Source organism: Drosophila mauritiana, chromosome 3L (assembly GCF_004382145.1).
Source record: "Drosophila mauritiana strain mau12 chromosome 3L, ASM438214v1, whole genome shotgun sequence".
NCBI lineage: Eukaryota > Metazoa > Arthropoda > Insecta > Diptera > Drosophilidae > Drosophila > Drosophila mauritiana.
In genome coordinates, this window is record NC_046669.1 from 8,905,973 (window position 1) to 8,929,322 (window position 23,350).

General features: G+C 41.7%; 2 protein-coding genes across 3 annotated transcripts; one reads left to right on the top strand and one right to left on the bottom strand.

The window, feature by feature from the left end:
* Window positions 1–10,608: 10,608 nt before the first annotated feature.
* On the bottom strand, window positions 10,609–16,449 carry LOC117141060 (proton-associated sugar transporter A). The gene is made up of 4 exons (XM_033304349.1): window positions 15,562–16,449; window positions 11,679–13,100; window positions 11,143–11,317; window positions 10,609–11,085 (listed from the first exon to the last, which is right to left on the bottom strand). Exons 2-4 carry the CDS (start codon window positions 13,079–13,081, stop codon window positions 10,864–10,866), a joined length of 1,800 nt encoding a protein of 599 aa, XP_033160240.1. The 5' UTR covers window positions 13,082–13,100; window positions 15,562–16,449; the 3' UTR covers window positions 10,609–10,863.
* A 3,011-nt stretch (window positions 16,450–19,460) lies between these two features.
* On the top strand, window positions 19,461–22,824 carry LOC117141214 (sodium-dependent nutrient amino acid transporter 1). Of its 2 annotated transcripts, none has more exons than XM_033304572.1 (6): window positions 19,461–19,784; window positions 20,216–20,290; window positions 20,428–20,755; window positions 20,961–22,025; window positions 22,091–22,366; window positions 22,416–22,824. In XM_033304572.1, the coding sequence occupies exons 2-6, from the start codon at window positions 20,228–20,230 to the stop codon at window positions 22,670–22,672; spliced, it is 1,989 nt and encodes a 662-aa protein (XP_033160463.1). In that variant the 5' UTR covers window positions 19,461–19,784; window positions 20,216–20,227; the 3' UTR covers window positions 22,673–22,824. The 2 variants fall into 2 exon arrangements, with proteins under 2 accessions (XP_033160463.1, XP_033160464.1); XM_033304573.1 differs by having other exon boundaries at window positions 22,292–22,366; window positions 22,416–22,822.
* The last annotated feature ends 526 nt before the right edge of the window (window positions 22,825–23,350 follow it).

Below are 23,350 nucleotides of genomic sequence, written 5' to 3' on the forward strand. Positions count from 1 at the left end.
TCAGCTTGGCGTCCATTAACCCGCTCTTGACCAAAGCGCCAAATGAAATGAATATGAGAATGGTGGATGGCGGATGGAGAAGAATGAACAAATCATGTTGATAGGGCCTTTGGAAAGTGGTAACATTTTTGTGGACTCTACAAATATGTCTGGTGTCTTTTATTTGAGGGCGAGAAAAATACATAGCTTTGATGGGTTAATTTACAGAGTGCCACTTTCTCGTACTCGTTTTTCTCTGATTTTGATTAACCCTTTTCCCAAAGCTGCTTAAAACTGCAACAAAAGCAACAACGAATCCCCAAAGCAAGAGCAGTAACAAGATTGTACTCCACAAAGCCGAGCAAAGTTATGTGCTTAAAATAAATAAAATTCATAAACGCCAGCATCGAGTGATGGGGTCGCCAAAGGGGCAGGACCCAGGGAGAGAGGGGATAGGCAGTGGCTGTGGCAGGGGTAGGGGTAGGGGTTAGAAGGGCGACGAGTCGAGGGCCGCATGCGTTAACCTTTGGCATTTTTAATTAAACGAACAGGGCATAAAATATCGACACTTAATTTGCAAAAAAAAAAAGATGGCAGGCAGAAAATTAAGCAGCCACTAGCAAAAACAAATCATGGGTGTGGAGGGGGGTTAAATATAAATATATTAATATTTAATATTTAAAATTTAAAAATATTAATATCAATGATCGTTTTATTCGTTTGATTTTGGATCTATCTTGCCCGATAATAGAATTGTTTCACAATCTTTTTGATTTGCTGATCAGTCAGAGTTATCCTGTTGACTGACCCCCCGGGCAAACCTTTAGCGGACAACGCCCATGTGGGGCAACAACAAGAACAACACTGGCCATAAAGCAGCCGGCAGGAGCAACATCAGCCGAGGCGATTTAACGAACCGCACCGAACGCAGCCGAGTGTGTTGTATTGCATTAAGGTGAGGTGAGGTTAGGCGAGCTGAGGAGCGGCGTGGCAAGGTGAGGTGAGGTCCTGGCCAGAACAAGGATAGAGCGGGGGCACCAAGGGCGGCGGCAAATGAACGAGCCTATTAACGGCAACAAGGACGACAGCAAATGATTACAGCAACAGCAGCAGCAACAACCACAACCAGCAACATCAGGTAATGGAGGTGAGTGGAATGGGAGAGGGGCTGGAAAAGTGGTGGCAAAGCTGCGTCAAGCTCTTAATTAAGAACTCATGTTAATTGTAATTATTTGGCACATGAAATTTTTATTAATTTATGCCGCTGGCAGCGCCGGCAACAAAGGTGTAAGGCGTAAGCCAGCCAGCTGTATAGTTGGCCGATGTCGCCGCGTCGCTGGCGTAGTGTTAATGATGATGCGGCTGCTTAGTATGCCGGCGGAGGCGTTTGTGTAACGCCGTAATGCCATAATGGGCCTGCTCCGGCTACGGCTACGGCTACAAGTCCGGGTCCTGGTCCGGGAAGAGGCCCGAAGTACGGCGACCCAACCTGGCGTTGAAATATAAAACGAGCAAATGATGAGGCAGCCCACATCATGAGTGTGCCACAAAACACACGGCAGTACACACGTGCTGTGTGGTACGAGTATAGTGCGGATCTCTGCAGATTATGGCCGCTGACAGCGTTGCCAGATGCCGGTCCAGAAATGTCCTTAAAGTTTTCCCCTAGGAGTCCCGAAAACCTAAATCAACCTTGAAAGCTTTTATATATCTTGGCTAAAGTATATTTACTGCCTCTTTTTTTACATTTCTCACATACTTCCTGTTTACACTTTAAACGGATTGTATAGGCAAACAGTTACTTTATTGGGCACTTACTTTGAGTTAAAGTTACTCTCTGAAAATATAATTCTTAAATGACTTAAATACAAGTAATACAAATTTAATTACCTAATCGAAGGTTTCTGGTGACCCTAAAATATAATCGATTATGAGAGCATTTTAAAGTACAGAAGTAAAATTCCTAGTATGAAACTCATAAGTCATTACTTATTTTAATGAAAACCTTATTTGCCTTAGATATCAGATATCGACAAGAAACTCCTTTTCAAATCACCGAGATAGGTGAATCAAATTTTAAAAACAATTTCCCTAATGCACTGCGGCCTTAATGCATCCATTTGCGTTTAATCACTTTCAATTAAGTGGAGGCCAACGTTGGTTTGCTTTTCCCGGCAAAACTGACACATTGCTGGAATATTAAAAATAGACGAGAACCGACACCCGATATCGGCGGACACCTAAGCGGCCGCCAACAACAAAAGCGGGCTTAATAACAAGAAGCGGCGGCGGTCAAACAAACACGAAAAAAAAGGGAAAATACAAAAATGGGGAAAAAAGAGGAAAATCAGGAGCAAAAAAAGAGGAAAAACAAGGGGCAAAAAAAAAGAAAGAAAAAACAAGAAGCCAACCCAGCTCATCCCCTAGTGAGTTGTTATATCGTGGGCTACGTTTGAAGAATTTATAAATATTTTATTAAACTGTGCGCTGCTTTGGCAAGTTTTGCGAGCGTGCGGGGATTTGCCTATGCGGGATGATGATGAGACTCGAGCTGGGGTCTCCGCTGCTCCAACGGTCCCCCACCAGGACGCACCAGGACCTTGCTGAACCGAAACCCCACCGATCCCACTTCCCAGCCCAGTGATGATAATAAAAGCAAGCTGGGAAGCAAGGCGCGCGCTTTGATTGATTGATGGCTGAATGAGTTTCTGGTTGGCCTCATTTCATTGCGTAGTCATCATAAACTCACGAGGCCACATCCTCTTCATAGGCAAACGTATATTTGCGATTGTTATTGTTATTTTTTAGCGCAGCTTAGCTTTGTTAATTGCGGGCTCGCTGAAAGGGTGCCGTTTGTGTGTGTGTGTTCCGTTTGTGTTTTGCGTGTGAGTGTGTGTGTGTGTGAGATGTGGCGACCGGAAATGGAATTTTGCAGTCACACGCACACGTTTCCGCTGGCTGTCTCTGCTTATTTTCACTGATTAAACCAGGCAGCCAGCAGCCGAGGGGGCTGAATGCCCCTAACTGGATTAGTATTTCACAAGTAAATTGAGTGACAAAGGTTGACAGTTGCTGCAAACACAGATACTCACAGATAATGGATAAAGGCAAGCAATACACACATAGGCAAGCCAGCTGCCTTTTTCCATTTAAATTTCATGCTCTTTGCATTCTCACAGGATATTGCTCAAGCATATATACAAATATTTGACAATTATAATGATAGCACTCCACTCACACGGGTTTTGGCCTAGAGTGCGGTGCGTTGCGGTTGGTTGTTTGAATGTTCGGTTGTCGCCAGTGATAATGATGATGTGTAATGCTGGTGTCAGATAATTTATGACATTTTTGCATGGGCTAAAAATAAAATGAATTTATTTGCACTGCCACACAGAGATTCCGCTTGGCTGTAACATCAATATCTCCATTAAAATGGAAATGAAATGGAAATTTCTCCAGCATACCAACACACACCGCAAATCGCGACTGCATTTCGGTGTCATTTTCTGATTGAAAGCGATACAGAGATACAGATCCGAATGCAGATTGTTGATGCATATGCCAAAATCAAGGCTATACTGCAAACTATATACATATGATGGCAGGGGAGCTCATGACAATTTTGCTTTTCACTCGCTTAAATTTTAGATGACATTTCTATGAGAACCCTCTCATCCATTCACCCATTCATCTATTATTTCACTGGGTCTCCGGCGCTGTTTGCTGTTGCAGTTTCGAATTTCATTACAATTTTTCCTTTGTCTCGTGTGGCGAGAGGAAATTGCAAAGCGCCCCTCGCGCCCCCGCTATTGAAAAACAAAAAGCGAGCAAATAGTAAATGAAACTGCTAACTGCTAAACGAGATGGGGAGTTGGTCCTGCTCCTGCTGCTCCTTCACCTTTTGCTTTTGGGTTTTGAGCGACTGGCGGCTGACTGGCAGATGCAGCAGACGGCACTGCAGCACTGCGGCTTTTGCTGTGGCATCAATGGCAGCTTGATAAATGAAGAATTTCAATTAGTGGCAAAAACAACACCAAGCAGCGGAAAAAACGTGGAAACCCAAAATGGCAGCCGCGTCTAATGATTTTCCAGCGTGGTTCCCCACATTGAAAATATTTCCTCCGGAAATGCATCCTTAATGCCCTGGAATTATTATTAAAAGTTTAAGATGGATTTTTATTTTTATTATGAAAGTGTACTTTTGAGGATCCAAGACATATTTTAGCTCTTTTAGCGACAAAATATTTTACACTTTCTGCACAATTTTACAGCTTTTATCGTTTTATTTTATTCTGTTTATTTTTTGGCTTTATTACATTACAAAGTTGTACGAAGTTTTACATAAATTGTCCAAGATTTTTACTCAACCACATTCTACAGACAAGATTATTTAACATAATATCGAAAATTAAATATTCCTTAGCTGTGCCAAATTTTACAGGACTGACCGAAGACTTTGAAAAAGCTTGCGAAGCAAAGCTTGGAGCTTTGGATAAAAGGTGGAAATTGTGGTAAAGCTCCAAGGATAAAATAAGCTTGAAGGGACAATATGTTGTGAACTTCTCTATTTAAGTCTTTAAAGCTTTAAACTTTGTCTGAACATTCAAAAAATGAGAAGCTTTGTAACATTGTTTTGAAAACTACGAACGAATATAGAAGAATTTACGTTCGCAAAGAGATTTTAAAAATAAATGTAGTAAATATAAATTTTACAGAAAATGTAACATTATTTTATCTATGAATTTTATTTAAAAATTTTTAATTTTAAAAGCAACAAGATATATATACATATATGGTGCTTTCATTTTCTTGGTAATTAAGGAATATTCATGATTTAACAACTAGGAGTACATAAGCTACTATAAGTGAATATAAGCTGCCACTAATAAACCCTTTTGTTTCTATTTTTCCCAGCGGTTCATCATTATAATCTCTGCTTCGCAGATCTGCCCTTTAAGCTGCCCAGACTCAACCTTTGTCCCATGTTTGAGTTCGACTGCAGTTTGTTTTTATAAAATTAAAACTTCCACTGCTGAAATCTTCGACCACGCAGCACGGCAGGAGAGCTAAAGGAACGTGTTTTATCTGCAACAATTGCTTGTTGATTTGACCCGAACCCAGTGCCCAGTTGCCGCCCCGCATTTGGCCAACGCCCGATGGCCCTAAAACTTTTGGCATAGACTGAGAATGACCCCGGCCAAGGGAAAACCAGACATCCCGCCTGCCAAAGACAATTTACGGCCACGACGACAGTCTTCTACAAATTATCGTGTGACAAAAAAGGAAAAGAACGTGGCCAAGAATCTACAGATGGACGGAATGAAAACGGGATAGACAAAAACTTTTGCGGCCAGTTCGGTTTGATAAGAAATAATTTATTTGCGGTCATTGCTGCATAGGTGAGCCAGCAGGTGGGCATTGAACTTAAAAAATGATCGGAAACGACCAATTGAATGTGATGAAAGGCACTTTGAGCCTTTTTGCTTAATTAAGAACTCAAACGACTTAAATGTTTGTAAGGAAATCTGCCTTAAAGACGCTGTACTCGTAATAAATAAATACGTTTAAGCCAATGTTAAATGTCAAATTGAACAAAATGGGAACGATTTAAATTCATGCACTCCTCTTTGGCCACATTGCATATTATAATTTTATTTTTTTTTTATCACTGCGCCATGTTGCCCGGCAGCAAGTTTAAATTACATTTCTGATTTAAAAACCGTAAAGAGCATTTGCATGGCGGAATGCGGGGGAAAAATGAAAAACGGAGGTACAGTCTAAGGGCAAGCACATTTCGCATTGCATTTCGCATTTCGCATTTCAACTTTTTCATTTATCAGCCTTTTGGCTTTTAAATGTCCCCAACGTAGCTGTCACTGGCTGACTTTTGACTGTCCGGTTTTCGTTTTCGTTTTCAGCTTGGCTTTATTTCTTTTCTATATGTGTATACTTTTTTTGTCCGTCGGATTTGGGGCACGCCCCCCTCATGTACTTAGTAGACAGGGAATATACGGAGTATACGGAATACAAAGTGCAACAGGCGAAGAATCGGAGCTAGTACTGGACTTACTTCTCCCGGCGTGTGTGCCATGTCATATGAAAGCCACAAGGTTGTATGCCAGTCGACAGTCGCCATGACATTTCAAATTTACGGGCTATGACAAAGTGAGTTAAATGCATTTTGAGAAGTACTCTCGGCACAGGCAAACACAGCGCTACCAACTGAAAAGAAAATCCCCAACAAAGAGCAAAAAATGAGTAAGAGGGCCAAGAGCAGCTGCATCTCCAGCTGCATCTGGAGCAGCAATCTGCCCTTTTAATGCTCCCACAGACCCAAGTTCTACATACATATATTTAAAGATCATGTACTTACTAAAATTACAACGCACACACACCATACACAAACACACACACGCACACAACAGCAAGTGTTTATGCACTTCGATTGCATGTCTTTGGGCCCGATGTGGCTCCAATAACCGACTTTCCACCCTGCGACTTTCCACGCTGCTGCTGGTGTTGTTGTTATTTGCAAAAGTTATTCATACGCCACGTTGACAATAGTAGAAAATGCAATTTATGTTGGAAAAACATTGCGTAAGTGCATCTGAGGCGAAATTCAAGTAGCTCCTGCTAGCACCCTCATCCTCCAGCAAAGAAGACAACGGCAGACACAGCAGCCAACAGGGGTGGGTAAAACGGGGGTCTTAAAAAATTTACGATAGTAATTAAAAGTAAATTTATTTCTTAAAGAATAAATCTAGTCATAACTTTAGACCTCTCTTCAGTGCACCAATATCAAATAGTTTTCCTTTTTAAATAAATATAAAGACGCCCCTGCTGGTAGACACATGCCCATAAGGCTGAGGCTCAGGCGGTGGCAGGCAGTCATGTAAGAGCGTTGCCATATAAAACATCTAGAAATTCCAATAAAATTTTCATGCAATTTTCCTCGCACCGCTTTCACATGCAGAGTGAGCTGTTCTGCCTCCTCAGCTTCTCCCGCTTCTTGGTCTTTTCCTTTTGGCCAACTCATGGCTTATGCTGCCCCCCGCAACTCAGAAATACCCCGCCCCTTTTAACGTGGGAATATGTGAGTGTGGGCTGGTGTGTTTGTGGCAAATGCATATCTAAGACACTCAATAAGTAAAATAAACAATACCAAGAAAGTGCCAAAATCAATTGGCTTTCTAAATGTCAGGCAATGTGGAAGTGCACTCATCTCGTAGATGGACTTCGCCCATGGACATCAACTGGGCCAAGGACACAAGTAAATTGAGAACTCGTTGGTGTAAACAACAAATTAATTGTGGCTCACCTAACCGTTGGCTCCCCCAAATCGATGCACAAACTTTGCGTCCTTTGAAATTCCGAGTAATGTTTATGCAGATTGATGGCGCATTGAATAAATTTTAATTTTGGATCAAATACAATTTAATTTATTCCCCTATTTGCGTGGCTGTGCATGATTTTTGCCGAACATGTTGTGAAATTTAACCTTTTGAAGTTGCTGGCATATTAAGATTTTGTGTATACTCGTAAAGTTGATTGAAGCGGCTTTTTTTCCGGGTGGGCAATGAGCAATGGTGGTCAGGCCAATTTAGCAGCGCTTAGCCACAGGACACAGGGTGAGTTGGACAAATTTCATTGGACGTGGCGAAAAATTTCATTTAAAATATATTTTGCACACATCACAAGTGCGGCAGGCTGCAAGTGTAATTTATGCGTCTTCACACACTCGCACACACACTGGCACACTCGCCCAGTGAAAATGTGTAATGTTGACCCGATGCCAGGGATGTCCTGGCGCTGGAGCTGCTGGATGTCCTGCCAGCCATGGCTCGACGCTTTTCATTTTTCTGTTTTGGGGCTAAAATACCAAATTACGACATAAATAATGCATAGATAACGAAATTTATTACATTTCATGTATCAGGCCGGCTGGCAGACAGCCGGGCGAAAGTCCTGCTTCTGGTCCTGAAACGAGTCCTGGACCTAGTACTGGTTGGGGCCACGTCCGGCTTTTGGGTCAGCAAAAGTTTCACATCAACCGGGCCACACAAAACTGGAAATGCTTGAACGGGCGACACTGTCGCCTTCTTAATTTATGGCTCGTGTTAGTTTCTCTGATTTGCCAGGCAAAAGTTTATCGAAGCATTATATTGCTTCTGCAACTTGCAATTTAAAAATGTAATTGTTACAAGGATTAATCGACGTCCTCCACATCCACATTGTTTATCCAACAATACAATGCAAATTCATATATTCAAATTCCAATCAAATTACTTTCGAGCAGTTTTTATACAGCCTGTTTATGCTATGAAAATTAAGTTAACTGAAAGTGCGCCCCAAACTGAAAAAAATGCAAAACTTTTTGCGGTTTTTTGTGCTTGGCAGGCGACGTCGCTCCAACATCCGCGTCAGCTTCACTTGTCGGCAACGCGGATGCGGATGCGGAGGGGGGTTGCTGATGCGGATGTCTTGCTCATATCGCAGCCAGTTGCTTATAATTGCATTTGCATATTATTTCCCTTTTATTGCACATGTCGCCCGACTTGACATGCCATCACTTGGTGGGTGGGGGGAGAAAAAGCGGAAACCCTTAAACCATTTATTTTTTGCACCCTTCTCTGGCATTTTTTTACACCCCCCTACACCAGCTTCTTCTTCATCTGCTTGGACTGCCATTTTTATTTCTGTGAAATGTTTATAAAATGGCGGTTCCCTTCCGGCAGCAGAAGCAGCCACATCGAGGAAAGAAGGGCATCGCCAAAAGAGTTAAAAGTTAAGCGTCTCTGGTGGAAAAAAATTATACCAAAATAATTTGCATATAAATTATGACTGAAAGCGTTTCGGGGCCAAAAGGTGTCAAGCGTGTTGACTGAAGCTCCACGGAAGCGGTCTTAACGCTTGCCCGATCCCAGATCCCAATAAATAGTGATAGCTGCCCATCTGGAGGTTGGTGAACTGCTGATCCACCGCTGTTCGAGCAAAGCAATAAATATCTCAACAACTTCCCGCCCAGAATCCGCTGACTTGTGACCGCAAATGTCAAGGCAATAGTTACAAGTTTCACTCAGAAAATCATTTGACAGATATTATTGCTAGAAATGGCATATTTAAAAAATATAATAATATGAGACAATATTTCCATAAAAAACCATATTGTTTGTTTTTGCCTCATAATATTTTTTATGGCACAATCTTTTCTTTTTTCACCTTTAAATTATTAAGATTGATGTGTAATGTCGCCGAATTTCGCTTAAGTGTTGGTAGTGCCGCCGCAATATCCTGTACGCTTGTCAGCAGCAGAGCATCCCATTTCATCGGCAATCCTCGTGCGCAGCAGGTAAACAATGCTAATGCATATGCTTTGGCCCGGCACTTTTGGCTGGAATCCGGGTGAATTGCTTCCTGGGAGGGGGAGCTGCACTTCCGGCACGCCTGAGATGTCTTACGTCACAGATCGTCAGCGTCAAGGAGATGGAGATTTTGGAGGATGGGATGAAGGATGGATAAATGGTGCACGTGTTTCCCTTTTCAGGGACCCCCAAATCAAATCTGAAATGAATTTACCTTTGTTGATTTGCGACGGCTTTTGGTTTATTGCATAAGTACATACACACGGGGCCAGAAAACGAAGACACTACTAACGTGGCTTGTTGATTTGCTGGCAAACCCCTAGCGATTGCTCGCTCGGATTTCGAAATGAGCTCAAGACAAATGTAAATATTTTTTAGGACGAGTCTCGGGGCTGGTGGAAGGGATGGCCCTTGGCTTGGGTCTTATGATGGATGATTGTGAGCTTCCTGTAGATTTGTAGCCGCCGATAAACTCAATTTGTTTGCTCTTAAGTGCGAGAGGACTACGAGTGGGGGGAAAACTGAAACGAGGCGTGCTCACAGGATCTCACGTTACGCATACGCCGTGTTGTGACTCCCGATTTGCCCTATCCGACCCACACTGATGCTGATTGTCAAAGTTTTTAAAGCCGATACTTGTACGCTAGTGCTAGTGCCGCTCTCAACTTGTCGTAAAGAGTTTATTTTCAATTTGACGAGAACTTCACTTTTTGTCGCTCATTTGCTCTGTTCATGTCTTTTCTATTGCGATTGTTTCTGCATGTGAGCTTTGCCGCATTTCCTTTAGTTTTATTAAGACACCTACCTTTACGACCCGACCCACAACTTATGCTCTCGTCACTCAATGAGCCATATACCTTTTTTCTTATTCCTCAATTATTGTTTATGCTTTCATAGCCTTTTCGACCACCTCCACCTCCACTTGGAATACGAGGCATGCACCGCCAAGAAAGGAGAATTTAATTGCTTTATTCGTAGTGGAGGACCTGAAATGTGCGCACGGAAAATTATTAAATGCTATTTATCACTCAGGCGACAACGGAAATGTGTCTCTGACACTTACAAGAAAGCCCCGGGGCAGGGCGGGGTGGTGAGGGGCGTGGCATGTGCAGCTGCTAAGGAAATTGGCAGCATCTGGGAAAAAAGTGCACTTGAGGAAATTAAAAATTGCATTTGAATGCCACGCACGAGCGTAAAAACTAATATCCGCCCTCAAGCTCATTGTTTTGCTGAAAGATATAAATTTTCTTGAGCCAAGAAGGGGTCATTTGGGGTAGATTTAAATGTATTTCACTAATTTAAATTCATATAATTCATGCAGTTTATAAAAAAAAAATTAAATGTTAAATGAATACAAGTACAATATACGCTTCATCCTTAAAGTATGCCACAACATTGTGAGTGCAGTCGCAGATACTGCCAGAAAGTAGGCAAAGATACTCAACTAGATACATTTACGCTACGTAAAATCATGTAACATTCGTGTTCATATTGGACACTTGTTCGCTATATCCTTAGATTCCTAGACATATAACACAAACATGGCAGCAATGGCCGCTAAAAACGACAGAAACGTCGAGGCGTAGAGCACGGCGCAAGTTGTGTCCATCCAGGATACCAAAGGACCCACGGAAAGGGATACAATCAACTGGGCAATAAACACCATACTGCTGATAATGGCCACATCAGTGCCCAATCCACGAGCCTGCTTCAGTGGCACTGTCTCTCCATTCTTAATACAGAACTGAAATTAACATATTTTGATTAAAAACTTGAATTTTAAAGGTGTTTCAGTACTTACACAATTTTTGGCATGATATCTAGCCACCAATATGAAAGGCACCGTAAATATGGTTCCATACAGAATACCTGCTGACGTGCTGAACACCAAGACTCCCCATTTAGTTGGCCACAAGCCCAGGACAAGCATTCCAATACCATAGTAAATCATTCCACTAATGTAGACCGCCTTGGTTCTAAAATAAAGCGAGATAATCACGGTTAACATGTAAATTAACTCCATAAGAATCCAGAAAAATTCAAAAATATTCAACACATTTTGATTTCTTATCTATATTCGATTTCGAAGCAGATGTCAACATATTATGGCTCATGGTTAATCAAAGCTACCGTCTTTAAGAATTTAAAAAGTAAACTTTACATATCGCAACTAGAAGTACGTCCACTGTTTGCCAACAGTCAATGAAAAACCTCATGAGTTATGTATTTAATACCAAGAATTTGTCTTTATAATCAATTTGTTGACCGAAGCATTAAAAATAATGTTTACACAAATTAAACAAATTCCCATGGCATTATTAAAGTGTGCAGACTTACCCGAACCACTTCATTAACTTGGTCACCGACAGCGAGTAAATGGAGCAGGAAAATGCGTATATGGACATTCCCCAGCAGCCAAATCGCACCCCTGCCTCGTAGTTGAGAGCAGCTTCCGAGTTGGGAGCAGCCGTGGGATCACCGTGGAAAACTGCCTCGCCCACAAAGTCCGTGAAGTAGAGGCAATAGGTGACGTGGCCCATCCAGCAGAAGAGATTGGTGAGGGCCAGCATGCGCATGGAGTAGGGCATGATGAAGATGCTCTTGAGATAGGCCTTCAGGGAGACGGGAGCATCGTAATCCGACTGGGTCTCCAAGTCCTGGGACTTCCTTTGCTTTTCCACAGCGGGTGAGTAGCCATTCTGATAGCTGCCTTGCAGTGCCTCCAATCGCTTGGGATCATCACTGGCCATCTGGAGCTCCAGCTGGGTGGTTTCTTGGATATAGTAAATGGTATTGTTCTTCTTTTTCAACTCCTTCTTGATGGCCTGTTCGGACAGTGGTCTCAGCAGCTCATCCTGCTCGATCAAGGGCAGTGGAATTTCACGGAATGTGGTCACCGTGATCAGATAGCACACCGCGAATATTATGGTGACCAGGGTGAACACAGTGGGTATATTTCCACCCATAAAACTTCCAATATGCGTCGTCTCCCAATCCACTCCTCCAATGGCATATCCAATCGTGCCGCCGAATCCCGCGAAGAGCGCAAACATGGTCATGGCTTTCGGCTGCTCCTCTGGCACACACATATCTAGTAAATAAGTGCGAGCAGGTGTCTGGCAGGTATCCGCATCGAAATCCAATAGGACCATGCCCAAAATCGTAAGGATCACGGCGAACTTAAAGTCGGATGCAGAAGGTCCTGTCGGCGCTTCACCCGAGACCAAAGCAGCCACAGATCCCGCCGACGAAGATGTGAAATTCAAGGCTGACTCTGCATAGGTATATCCGGCATCGCCAAGCAGCAGACCCAGATCCTTGCCATATGGCACCAGAATCAAACCGCAGATTATGCCAAACGATAGAATCGAGATAATTGGACGTCGGCGACCCCAACGAAGTTTGCAGCGATCGCTAATACTTCCCAGCAGCGGGGACATAAAGAATCCAATCAGCGGCGACAGTCCCCAGGTCATGGACATGTGTTTGTGATCCACACCGATCTGTAGAAGAATCGGAGAGACGAAACTCGTCTCCGCCGCGTAGGCAAACTCAATGGCCATGGCGATGGCGGACAAGCGAAACATCTCGAACCGCGTCTTCCGGCGAAAGACATGCGAGTAGTCGCGATCCTGTTCCCGAGCATGGTTCTCCCGGGTCTTCAGCATGTACTTGATCATCGGGTTCCGGACCGAGGACAGCTGATTCGCCTGCGAGGCGTCGGCAGTAACTCCAACCATTTTGATCCGGTCTTACTGACTGTAAGGGGGAGAAATATAGGTAAAATATATATTAAGTTATAATGGAAATTACAGATGGAAGCATGCTAAAAATTATCGATCTAAGCTGGATCTGAAATTATGGATGGATTATATCAATCTAAGCCGGGATTCATCCGTAACATTATAGAAATAAAATCTTCTCAATTTGGAATCTAAAAAATCGTAAGATGTTGCCGACTTTGCAAAACTTTTCCACTGCCGGGGTGCAGCCACACATTAATCGATTAGGTCACATCTGGGCTTAATTTCCCTATCTCAATCTTTAATTACCAAACGACGATCGTGCCGTTTGCCATCGCACCCCGAGAACAGAGACATTGAACCGATTAAAGTAGAAACATCTGGATCTGGTGCGGCACGTCGAAGAAGCGTCAAAGATTAATTGAGCTGCGCGGCCACGGGGCAGTGGCGAAATATAAATATGAAAATGGAAATGAATATGAATTTCAATTCCAATTCAATTGCACTGCGGCGCGCAATTTGTGTCACTGCCTATAGAGTGCGAACCCTGAACGACGGCTTTTTGTTTACAAACAAATTCAATCACAGCGAAAGACAAACGAGAGTGAATTGTCCACTCGAAGGCTTATCTGGTTAGCGGAATCGAAATCGAAGTCGAGTGTAAACCCCGAAATGGGTTCACAAACCTAGTCGTGTAATCGGAATACATAAATAAAAGACACTTTCTGCGAAAGATTGTAGATTGCGAGCTTTGTTTCGAGTTCAATTCGTTACTATGTGGGTTATTGTCAAATTTTGTGGAATAAAGTTATAAACTTACTTAATTTCCTAATTGTCTAATATCACTATTTTGTATTTAAGCTATTTAATCACTCTTCTTGGTTTCTAGTATTTCAGCTATTATCACACTTTGCAAGTATCTTTCACTCAATTTCTCTTTTGCTTGAACTTGACAATTAGCCACATTTTCGAACTATTGCAGGCGAACACGTTTGCAAATTGACGGATCAGCGGTTTATATTGGGTTCAATTGTATCTTTGCGGGTGATCTTTAAAAACGGCTTTTGACGAGGCGGCACCAAAACTTTTCTACAACCAAAACGTCGCGTGTCCAAATCGCAACTGAGTCTGGGTCTTCGAATCTGCGAGTCTCCGGGTTTCTCTATCTTTAATCACATAGTCTGGGCTGGCGATCGCTGCCTCTGAGCCATTGACCAAAACCTATCTGCTCCATACGTGAGCACTAACAACAAGAATAATAAAGTCATAATAAAAGCTCGAATAAATTTAAAATACAAAACATCTAATTTGCACGCCGCCGGCTCGAGTGTCATTCACATTGTCACATTTTCGTGGTAATTGAGACAAGTTGCAGGTCATGCGGGTGTAGATACAGTACTGTACTACTCTCAGTTTCTCCAGGAATTTCAAATCCAATCCCCAATGGGCCACCGCTTTTTGCACTTAAATATGTATAAATATTGTCGGAAAAAAAAAATAAACGAAAACGTCGGCTGGTAATTAAATCGCCGCAGACTAGGTCAATAAATGTTTAAATAAACAAAATAGCAACAAAATGATGAGCTTTGGGCATTAATTAAGTAGCCGGTGGCTTTAATTGCCTGTTACGATTAGGAAGTCACCTGATAAGCATTCCGCAGTTGACAACTCTTCGGGGGCCTGAGTGAATCATTCGAAGAAATCCATATAAAGGGGTCAAGGTCATATTGGGGAGTTATTGAGGAAATAGTTAACATTCAGATAGCTGAATCCGTTAGCAAAATATCACAATGTTAAATTCACACGTCTTCGGCGAAATAATCGGATGAATTCCATTGTTGCTGGCTCCATGGCGATTAAACCGTTTTGTAATTAACATGATTATTAAACTGCTGCTGCTTAAAATGCATATTACTTTATTGTGGGGGTGTGAACCCGGTGCTGTGTGCCGTTGATATACATACAAATATGTAGATACATATAGTTGTGGATAGGTTGCTTTCAGCACATAGGCAGTTTATTTAACCAACAATTGAGGCGTAATTGATCCTCTTATTGTGAACAGACATGAACTGTGCTATTATTTTATTATGGCTCCCTTAATTATGGGAGAAAATTCTAACGAAATTTATTTTATTTTCAGGAAATTGTGGATACGTCAATTTAATTATTGACGTCTTATATTCGATATAATAAGTATTATAAAGTATTTAAGAAATTCGATACACTCATCTTTCTGGGGTAATTTGATTGTTAATTGCAAAAAATACCTGAAAGTGCGTCTGTAAGTACTTTAAGTTATTAGTTAGGCCAATATAAACTGGAGTTTAAAGTGTCTAGTATATATAAGAAAACGAATTACTTGCATAAAAAGTATTACTTGCAGAGTTCTGGAATACAACCTAGTTTATAGTAAGACCATAAAAGTCAAATAAATTCATATAATTACGCTAACTATTATAAATAATCAAGCTCACCTGTATGTGTGGCAATCCTTGATATGCTGACAGCCCACGCTCCTCTTCTAACTATTTATTTTTGCTACGAAATGTGACTAATTTTTCTTCTTATGTTTTATGCTGATTAAAATTTTAACGATCACTGTCACTGTTTTAGCGCTTTGCTTCACTCACTATCCCGTTTTAGTGTCAATAAATTATACTCCGTTAAAGTTTTTCGCTTGCACAAATTGTTGAACATAAAATATATTTCGATTTTCTTCAATTTCAATTGTTTCTGCTGTTGTTGCTTGGAGCGGGCGTGGGCGTGGCAGTTGTGGGCGGGCGGCGGTAATGAATTCACTCTCATAACTTTACCCATGCAATTGGTGCTGGCAAAAGGCTAACGAAATCAATTTTTGCACCCCAGTCTCGGTCCTTCTGTTTTTGTTTTCCTGCGGAAAGTTGTTCCGCACTCTTCTCTGTCGCTCTCGATTCACTTGCACTTTGGCGAATTATTATTATTATTAATTTCAATGATATATCTACTATATTTGCCCGATGGATTTGTTATTCGTTTGGTTGTATGATTTTTACTTTCTTGTTAAACTGCTGACATTGCCGCTTGTCGAGCGCGGCAGCTGTTTACTCCTTTGGCCTGAACGCTGCGAAGATTTTGGCAAGACATGAAAGAAGAGTTTTCCTCACAATTTCCCGGCAAACTGCGCAGTTCCGAATTATGTCCCTCGAATCGATACGCACGAAATGGAAAATTTATGTTCTATTTTTTACAGAACTTTTTGTTTGCGGGTGCCTCAACTTTCGATGACTTTGGTCTATTTTTGGATGGCCAAATCGCCTTCGGACTACTGCTCGAGATGATCTTGGTCTGCTCTGGTTCGCTCTGCGACTGAATGGTGGACCCTCTGGACGCACCAATTTATACGGCATATGTGACGGCAGCTGGGGCTCCCATAGCTCTGCCTCTCTCTCGCATCCCAGAGTACTCTTCATCGGATCGGGCCTCCATATCGCGGGGCATATTCACTCTCCCTCCGATCGACGTCTTATCGTATCAGGTCCGGTCGGGCCTTTCCTTTCTTTGTCTTAGGAGCAGTGGCCACACAGAGAGAAAAAATAAGTACTATTCCATGGCAAGTTATCAAAATGCACCAAGAATCTTTCGTGATATATCTCTTTCAATTGTTTCTAGTCTTATTATATTAATTTTCAAATATCTTTTTGATCATATAGATAGTTATCTTATTATTTTGCATGCTTGTAACTTTTAAAAATATTTTTTTAGCTTGATTATTTTCTGTTAATTTATGTGAGTGTTCTAAGATTCTTTCGCGTGCAGATAAAACTTAAACTGAGTGTTGCCTAATGAATAAACATGTACTAGTTATTATAATAATTATATATTAAATGGTCTGCATTTTTTTCTCTGCACACAAATCTAGCCATAAATATTGATTTTGACATTAGGTGTTTTTTTTTTTAGTTTGTTGCCTCGCCTCAGCTCATTCGCAATGCATTTTGTATGACGACATAGCACAATCTGTGTGTAATTATGTTAATTATTAATTAGCATTAGCACAGTTCCTGGTTCTCGAGCGAACCTAGCTGAAGATTTGATCTAGCCCTGCTGCAGGTGCCTGTGGATTCTGAGCACCTAAGTGGAACACTCTTGCTCACCTGAATTTCTGGCCACCGGGAACGACAGTGAACACACATGAAACTTGTTTCACAGGCGACAGGTTTCAAAGCATAGTCATTCATGGATGTAGTAATATGCACAGTGATTCTCGAGTGATTTTCCGAGGGTGGATTGAAATCCTAGACTACACTGGCCGCATAGACTGGGAAATTCCACTTGATTTCGAGTGTTTGTTCATCGGTTTATTTATTTAGCTCTTCACGTTATCACAGACGGGGTGTGGACGCACGCTTATCAAATCTCAGCAGTCTGAAACACTCGAAAGGCGAATTAGTCAAGTGACTATAATTAATTGGCAATAAAATCTTTTAATAGTCATTTATCGAACCGATAGGTGTGGCATTGAAAATGCGTCCTACTGCAGATATTAGCTATTATTTTCTTCAAGGTGGGAGTATTGTTCAGAAGCCATTATTATACATTATTGCACATCTAAAGATTATTGCTATGAAGCACTTGAAAGAATCATTACGATGTAGTAACAGCTCCAGTATCTCACCTCGGATTTTATATTATTTTAACAACCGTTTAGAATCTACTTAACGATGGAATGGTACAAGTTTTGTTTGCCATATCTTGTTGCCAGACAATAAACATATTCTGAGTCAAATTATACATTTGGATGCCTTGAAATGGCAATATCAGCCATATATTTACAAAACTGCTATTTACGTATAACACGATAGTATTTGTTCGTGTTTTGACTACCGTTTATGACAAACTTTCCATCTCATTTCGGCCTCATCAAGATGCTAAAATATTCCCCCAAGAATGACGGGCAACTTTTTCCCCCACCGCTGCCTCACTTTTTGCGCCAGCTGTATTGTTCAGATTCGTATTCTCAGATTTCGAGGGTTATGTTTGCATTAGTTTGGTATATATGTATATGCTTGATGACTCGTTGACAGGAACTATTAGCGGAATCCCGCGACTTTTGCCAGCGACAAGATCTACAATTGAAGCGTGTGTGTGGCATCAAATAAAGCAAAGCGAATTATGTAAAAAAAATAGTGGTTAAGCCTAGTCGGGCGGTGCGTTAATCAAAACCACTGAGTGGTGTCACAGTGGTTTTGGGTCATTGACTTACCTAACTCCTAGTCTCATTAGGTGCACACAGAAAAAAGGGGTCTAACGTAACTGAGTCTCCTAGTAAATGTGGCATTGTTCAAATATTTAATAAATGTAACACCTAAAAAAAGCTTTTATTTGTTTTACACTACTTAGGGGAAAAAAGGGCTCATGTGATTTTTATCACTATCTTACACAAACAGTTGGTAAAAATTATGGAAGCCCATTTATATTTAAAGCTATTTATTGCTCAGAAATGAATGAACATTTTTTATTGATATGTTTGCGGTCATATTCACGTTTGATTAGCCGCAGTAAAAAGTGTTTTTGAGATATGACAATTATGGGTCATATATGGCTTTATGGGAGCAATATTTTGGATGAACTGCTTCCATTTGCGATAGGCGCTGCAGAAAGTCGTGCCAATTTGATAGCGCGGAGACCGTCATTGTTTGCAAGGTTATCATTGCGACTGGATCTTCGATAAGCCCGAGCAAAACTTCTCGTTTGTTCTCTTATCTCCATAAATCTTATTGTTTTGCTTATATTTGGCCTAAGGAGAGTACACAGCAACGGATGCGCATAAATAAAGAGTTAAAGCGTTTGATAAGCTCGGAACCTCACCCCTTGGCTTGGAAGTAAATAAATTAATTGAGATTATACCAGCTTTTTGAACTGCAGAAATCCGTTAAATTTGGTGGTCTACACAAAGCTGATAGGTATACAACTCGTTTACCGATCACTTCTGTTATAGCACTCAGCTTTTGAGTTCGATTAAGAAATGCCCAAAAGAAGGCAACATATTTTTAGATTTCCTATAGGAATTTTTCTGTGTTTGATATATGATTTATTTGGAATCAATTATGCTCAAATTGACAGACATTTTAATTCGTGGGCCTTGAACCTTTGCTTGTAGGTAAAGCTCCCAGTAAAATTCCCTTTAAAGCAAACATTGCCAAAAATGAATTTTAATTAAGCATTCCGAACGCACAAATCAAAGTATCCAGACCGCCCAAATCCGCTTCGGACTTCAATCAATTAAATTGAACGAGCGATTGAAGACCCACCAATAAGTCTCTCTTGAGCAAAACCACGGGTTTTGAGTGCGGACGCTCTATAAAAGCCGGTCGCAGTTCTCCACTTTGCTTCAGAGTCTTGTGTCCCAGGAAAGGAAAGACAGCAGACGGCCAAATAGAAGAGGGGAATAAACAAACCTAGATAAACACAAGTTCGAAAGGGAAATGTTGATGGAACGGTTCTCGATCGGTGAATTTGGGTTGCTGTGATTTTATTTCGCGTGAAACAGTTGAAAATTACAAAGATTCAACCAAACTTGATTGCTTGTTTTTAAAGTGTGCGTTTTTTTGTATTCGTTGTTTGCGAGTTCAGAAAGTGTGTCTTGTGTCCATGGTGCCGGTTGATAATATTCTGCAAAATCACATCTACCTCATCCACGTCAAGAAATACTTAAAAGGTATTAATATTATATTATTTGTGCCTTGGCAAACAATTGGCCCCTTCAATTGCCGCTGGATAAACATTAATATACGGTTTGATGAAATCGTAATATGCGATTGCATCAGCTGGAAAACTGAGAAACTACAGGGGCACTTGGCCAACCTGAACTCATTGATTAGAAGTTTTGGATTATGTTATAAAATAAGACCGATTTGGTTTATAATTTACGGTGATTTATATGTAAATTGTAAACACTTGATATTTGAGTGTCGTTCTCTTTAGCGACATTCCACTGTACTACAAACGATGCGGCTCGTGCCGCAGTCCTGCAATTCAGCGTATTAGATTTCAATAATTCGGAGCGCCGGAGGCGTCTATTTGAATTCGAGGAGCGTCTGGGAATTTTTTGCAACTTGTATCTAAATTGTTGCCCTATCTCATTTCTAGCAACGCATTACGATGAAAGATTTGAAAACGGAGATCCTAGTGAGCGGCGGTCTGCCGAAACTGGAGACCAGCAGGGTAAGTTACAACGATTTCGTTAAAACGTGATAATATTTTTAGGGGCCAAAGTATAAACATGCTATTGATTTGCTTATAACATACATTATTTTCCGAGTGTTAAGTTCAATTAGAAACGGAGTATTTGTTTTTTCCAGTGTGCCGGCAGTGGCGAGGCGCTGCTAAAGCCATCCTTGCTGCCCATGGCATTGGAATCGTCTGAGCTCGCTCCGGATCGGAAGCCCCGCGACAACTGGGGCAGTTCGCTGGAGTTCCTGATGTCCTGCATCGCCCTGAGCGTGGGATTAGGCAACGTGTGGCGGTTTCCATTCACGGCCCTGGAAAACGGCGGAGGGGCATTCCTAATTCCGTACCTCGTCGTCCTGTTTGTGGTGGGAAAGCCGATTTACTACATGGAGATGCTGCTGGGACAGTTCTCCAGTCGCGGCATCGTGCAGGTCTTTGACTTTGCGCCCCTCATGAGAGGTAAGAAGATGGATGGATGAATATATCCTTATTCCGTTAGGATATATACAGAAATATTTGGTGTAGTAGGTGTATATGTGGTGTATAGGATATAATAATTCGTCTAAATATCTAAAAATTGTCGAGGATGGCATGTTACTCTGTTGAATAGCCAGTTGATTGATTAAGAAACTAATTCCTTTTCTTGTATTTTTTTATTTACCAGGTGTGGGCTATGCTCAGCTGTTGGCCCTAGGTGTTTTGGCCACGTATTATGCCTCGGTGATGGCCTTAACTCTGCGATACTTTTTCGATTCCTTCGCATCGGAGTTGCCCTGGAGCTTCTGTCGCGAGGAGTGGGGTGACGGGTGCGTCAGTGCATCTGGGGAGCAGCCCCTTCAGGGCCAACTGTCGCGTAACTTCAGCTCCTCCACGCAACTCTACTTGCAACGCATCGTGCTGAACGAAACGGATTCCCTGGAGGAGGGCATCGGATATCCCAGTGGTAGTTTGGCCTTAATGCTGGGCATTTCCTGGCTAACCGTAACACTAATTATCATTCGGGGAGTGAAGAGTTCAGGAAAGGCAGCCTACGTCCTGGCCCTCTTTCCGTACATTGTAATGTTTATCCTCCTCGTGAGAGCACTCACTTTACCAGGAGCCTACGACGGAGTAATGTACTTTCTGACTCCCCAGTGGGAGAAACTTTTGGAGCCGCAGGTGTGGTACAACGCCGTTACCCAGGTGTTCTTCTCCCTGGCCGTCTGCTTCGGTGTGATCATCATGTACTCCTCGTACAACCGTTTTGGTCACAATGTTTACCGGGATGCCAATATAGTAACCACCCTGGACACATTCACCTCACTGCTCTCGGGTGTGATTATCTTTGGAATCCTGGGAAACCTGGCGCACGAATCGGGCACCAAGGACATTGCCAGTGTGGTTAAGGCAGGTCCTGGATTGGCCTTCATCTCCTATCCGGATGCCATTGCCAAGTTCAAAATGTTTCCTCAAGTGTTTTCGCTGCTCTTCTTCGCCATGCTCTTCATGCTGGGCGTTGGTAGCAATGTGGGCATGGTCAGCTGCATTATGACCGTGCTCAAAGATCAGTTCGCGCACGTCAAGCTGTGGATTATAGTGGTCAGCCTTTCGGTGATAGGATTTCTGGTGGGACTGATTTACATCACTCCCGGGGGTCAACATATCATCACGCTTATGGACTTTCACGGCGTCACCTTTGTCTCCCTGGTCTCGGCCATCTTCGAGCTCATCGCCGTGGGCTGGATCTACGGTAAGCATTTAATATTAATTTTTAGACATTTACTTTAATATATGATACGGTTTATCTCTGGAAAGGCACTAAACGTCTTTGCCAAGATGCTGAATATACAGAGGTGGTCAAAAGTATTTACACAACGAGCTTTTTTTTCAATTGTCAACTAATTGAAAAAAAAGCTCGTTGTGTAAATACTTTTGACCACCTCTGTATGCTAAACATCAAGACTTCAAATTACTATCGGATCTGCTGGTCCATTGTTACTCCTTTGGTTATGTTAGTCATCCTGGTGTACAGCTTGCTCACCATGCGTCCACTCAGCTATAATGGTCAGGAGTTTCCATTGGTATATAGAGGTGAGCATAAATTGTGTTAAATATTATATTACTAATATTTTAATTATAGTTGTTGGTTGGTGTGTTTCGGGCTGTATTATTGGCCAGCTGTTCTACTGGGCATTTTATGCGAACTTCAAGCAGCCAAAAGGATCTTTGAAGAGCCGCATTAACAATTCCATTAAGCCGCATTCCGATTGGGGGCCTTCGGATCCTAAAAAGCTAATGGATTACCAAATGTTTTTGCGAAACAAGGATGAGGAAAATGCCAAAAATGTTAATCGCCGTTGTGTTTGCTACACAGCTGGAGATCGCATTTTCGGTTAAACCAAAATGGTATAAACTTACTTTTATTTTATTTTTATGTCGCCTTAAAAGCTTTGCTTGTTTCTTATTTAATACTGCTCAGAAAATTGCTTGGCACATGTTTAGTTGTACTTAATATATTTTATATACACTTTCCTATTTTCATTTATACGAAATGAAATCAAACAAAAATCAATTAAGTCGAAAGTTTACTCCAAAGCAACTCCAATTGCTGGCAGTTTGAAGTTTGGGTTTTTCATTTTTGCCGATGTCAGTTGTTTAGTTTTTCTCTTGGCCAGACGGCAACAAATTGCTTCGACCGGCCGAAGGTAAGACAACTTTATCTGAGAAATGTTCAATATTTAAAACTAACAATTAGCAAGGCAGCCCCATCACTCGTCGCTGCATTTGTCTCTGCCTCTCAACAGACATTTATTTGAGTTTCAATTTGTTGTGCAAGTTTGACACACTTTGCATATAGTTTTGGTCCCATTGTTGCTGTTTTTGCTGCTGTCCATCTGGGCATCTTCATTCGCCAGTTTTGTTTGCGGCAGTTGCAAATTAATATGTCGGTTCTCTGGACCTGCAAATGTCTTAATTAAAAGTTATTTTTGGCTATTCCCATTTTTGCCAACTGACTGGTTGAGCGGACTGGGGGACGGAGAGGAACAGGCTTCTAAATGCGTTTTACTAAATGCA

What these genes read in the sequence shown, in the direction of transcription:
- LOC117141060 (XM_033304349.1), bottom strand. Translation starts at nt 13,081, where the DNA reads ATGGTTGGAGTTACTGCCGACGCCTCGCAGGCGAATCAGCTGTCCTCG. An exon ending in AAGTTAATGAAGTGGTTCGG is followed by an intron (nt 11,318 to 11,678) that starts GTAAGTCTGCAC and finishes GCTTTATTTTAG; the next exon opens with AACCAAGGCGGTCTACATTA. An exon ending in GATATCATGCCAAAAATTGT is followed by an intron (nt 11,086 to 11,142) that starts GTAAGTACTGAA and finishes TGTTAATTTCAG; the next exon opens with TTCTGTATTAAGAATGGAGA.
- LOC117141214 (XM_033304572.1), top strand. Translation starts at nt 20,228, where the DNA reads ATGAAAGATTTGAAAACGGAGATCCTAGTGAGCGGCGGTCTGCCGAAA. An exon ending in CTTTGCGCCCCTCATGAGAG is followed by an intron (nt 20,756 to 20,960) that starts GTAAGAAGATGG and finishes TTTATTTACCAG; the next exon opens with GTGTGGGCTATGCTCAGCTG. An exon ending in CGCCGTGGGCTGGATCTACG is followed by an intron (nt 22,026 to 22,090) that starts GTAAGCATTTAA and finishes ATCTCTGGAAAG; the next exon opens with GCACTAAACGTCTTTGCCAA.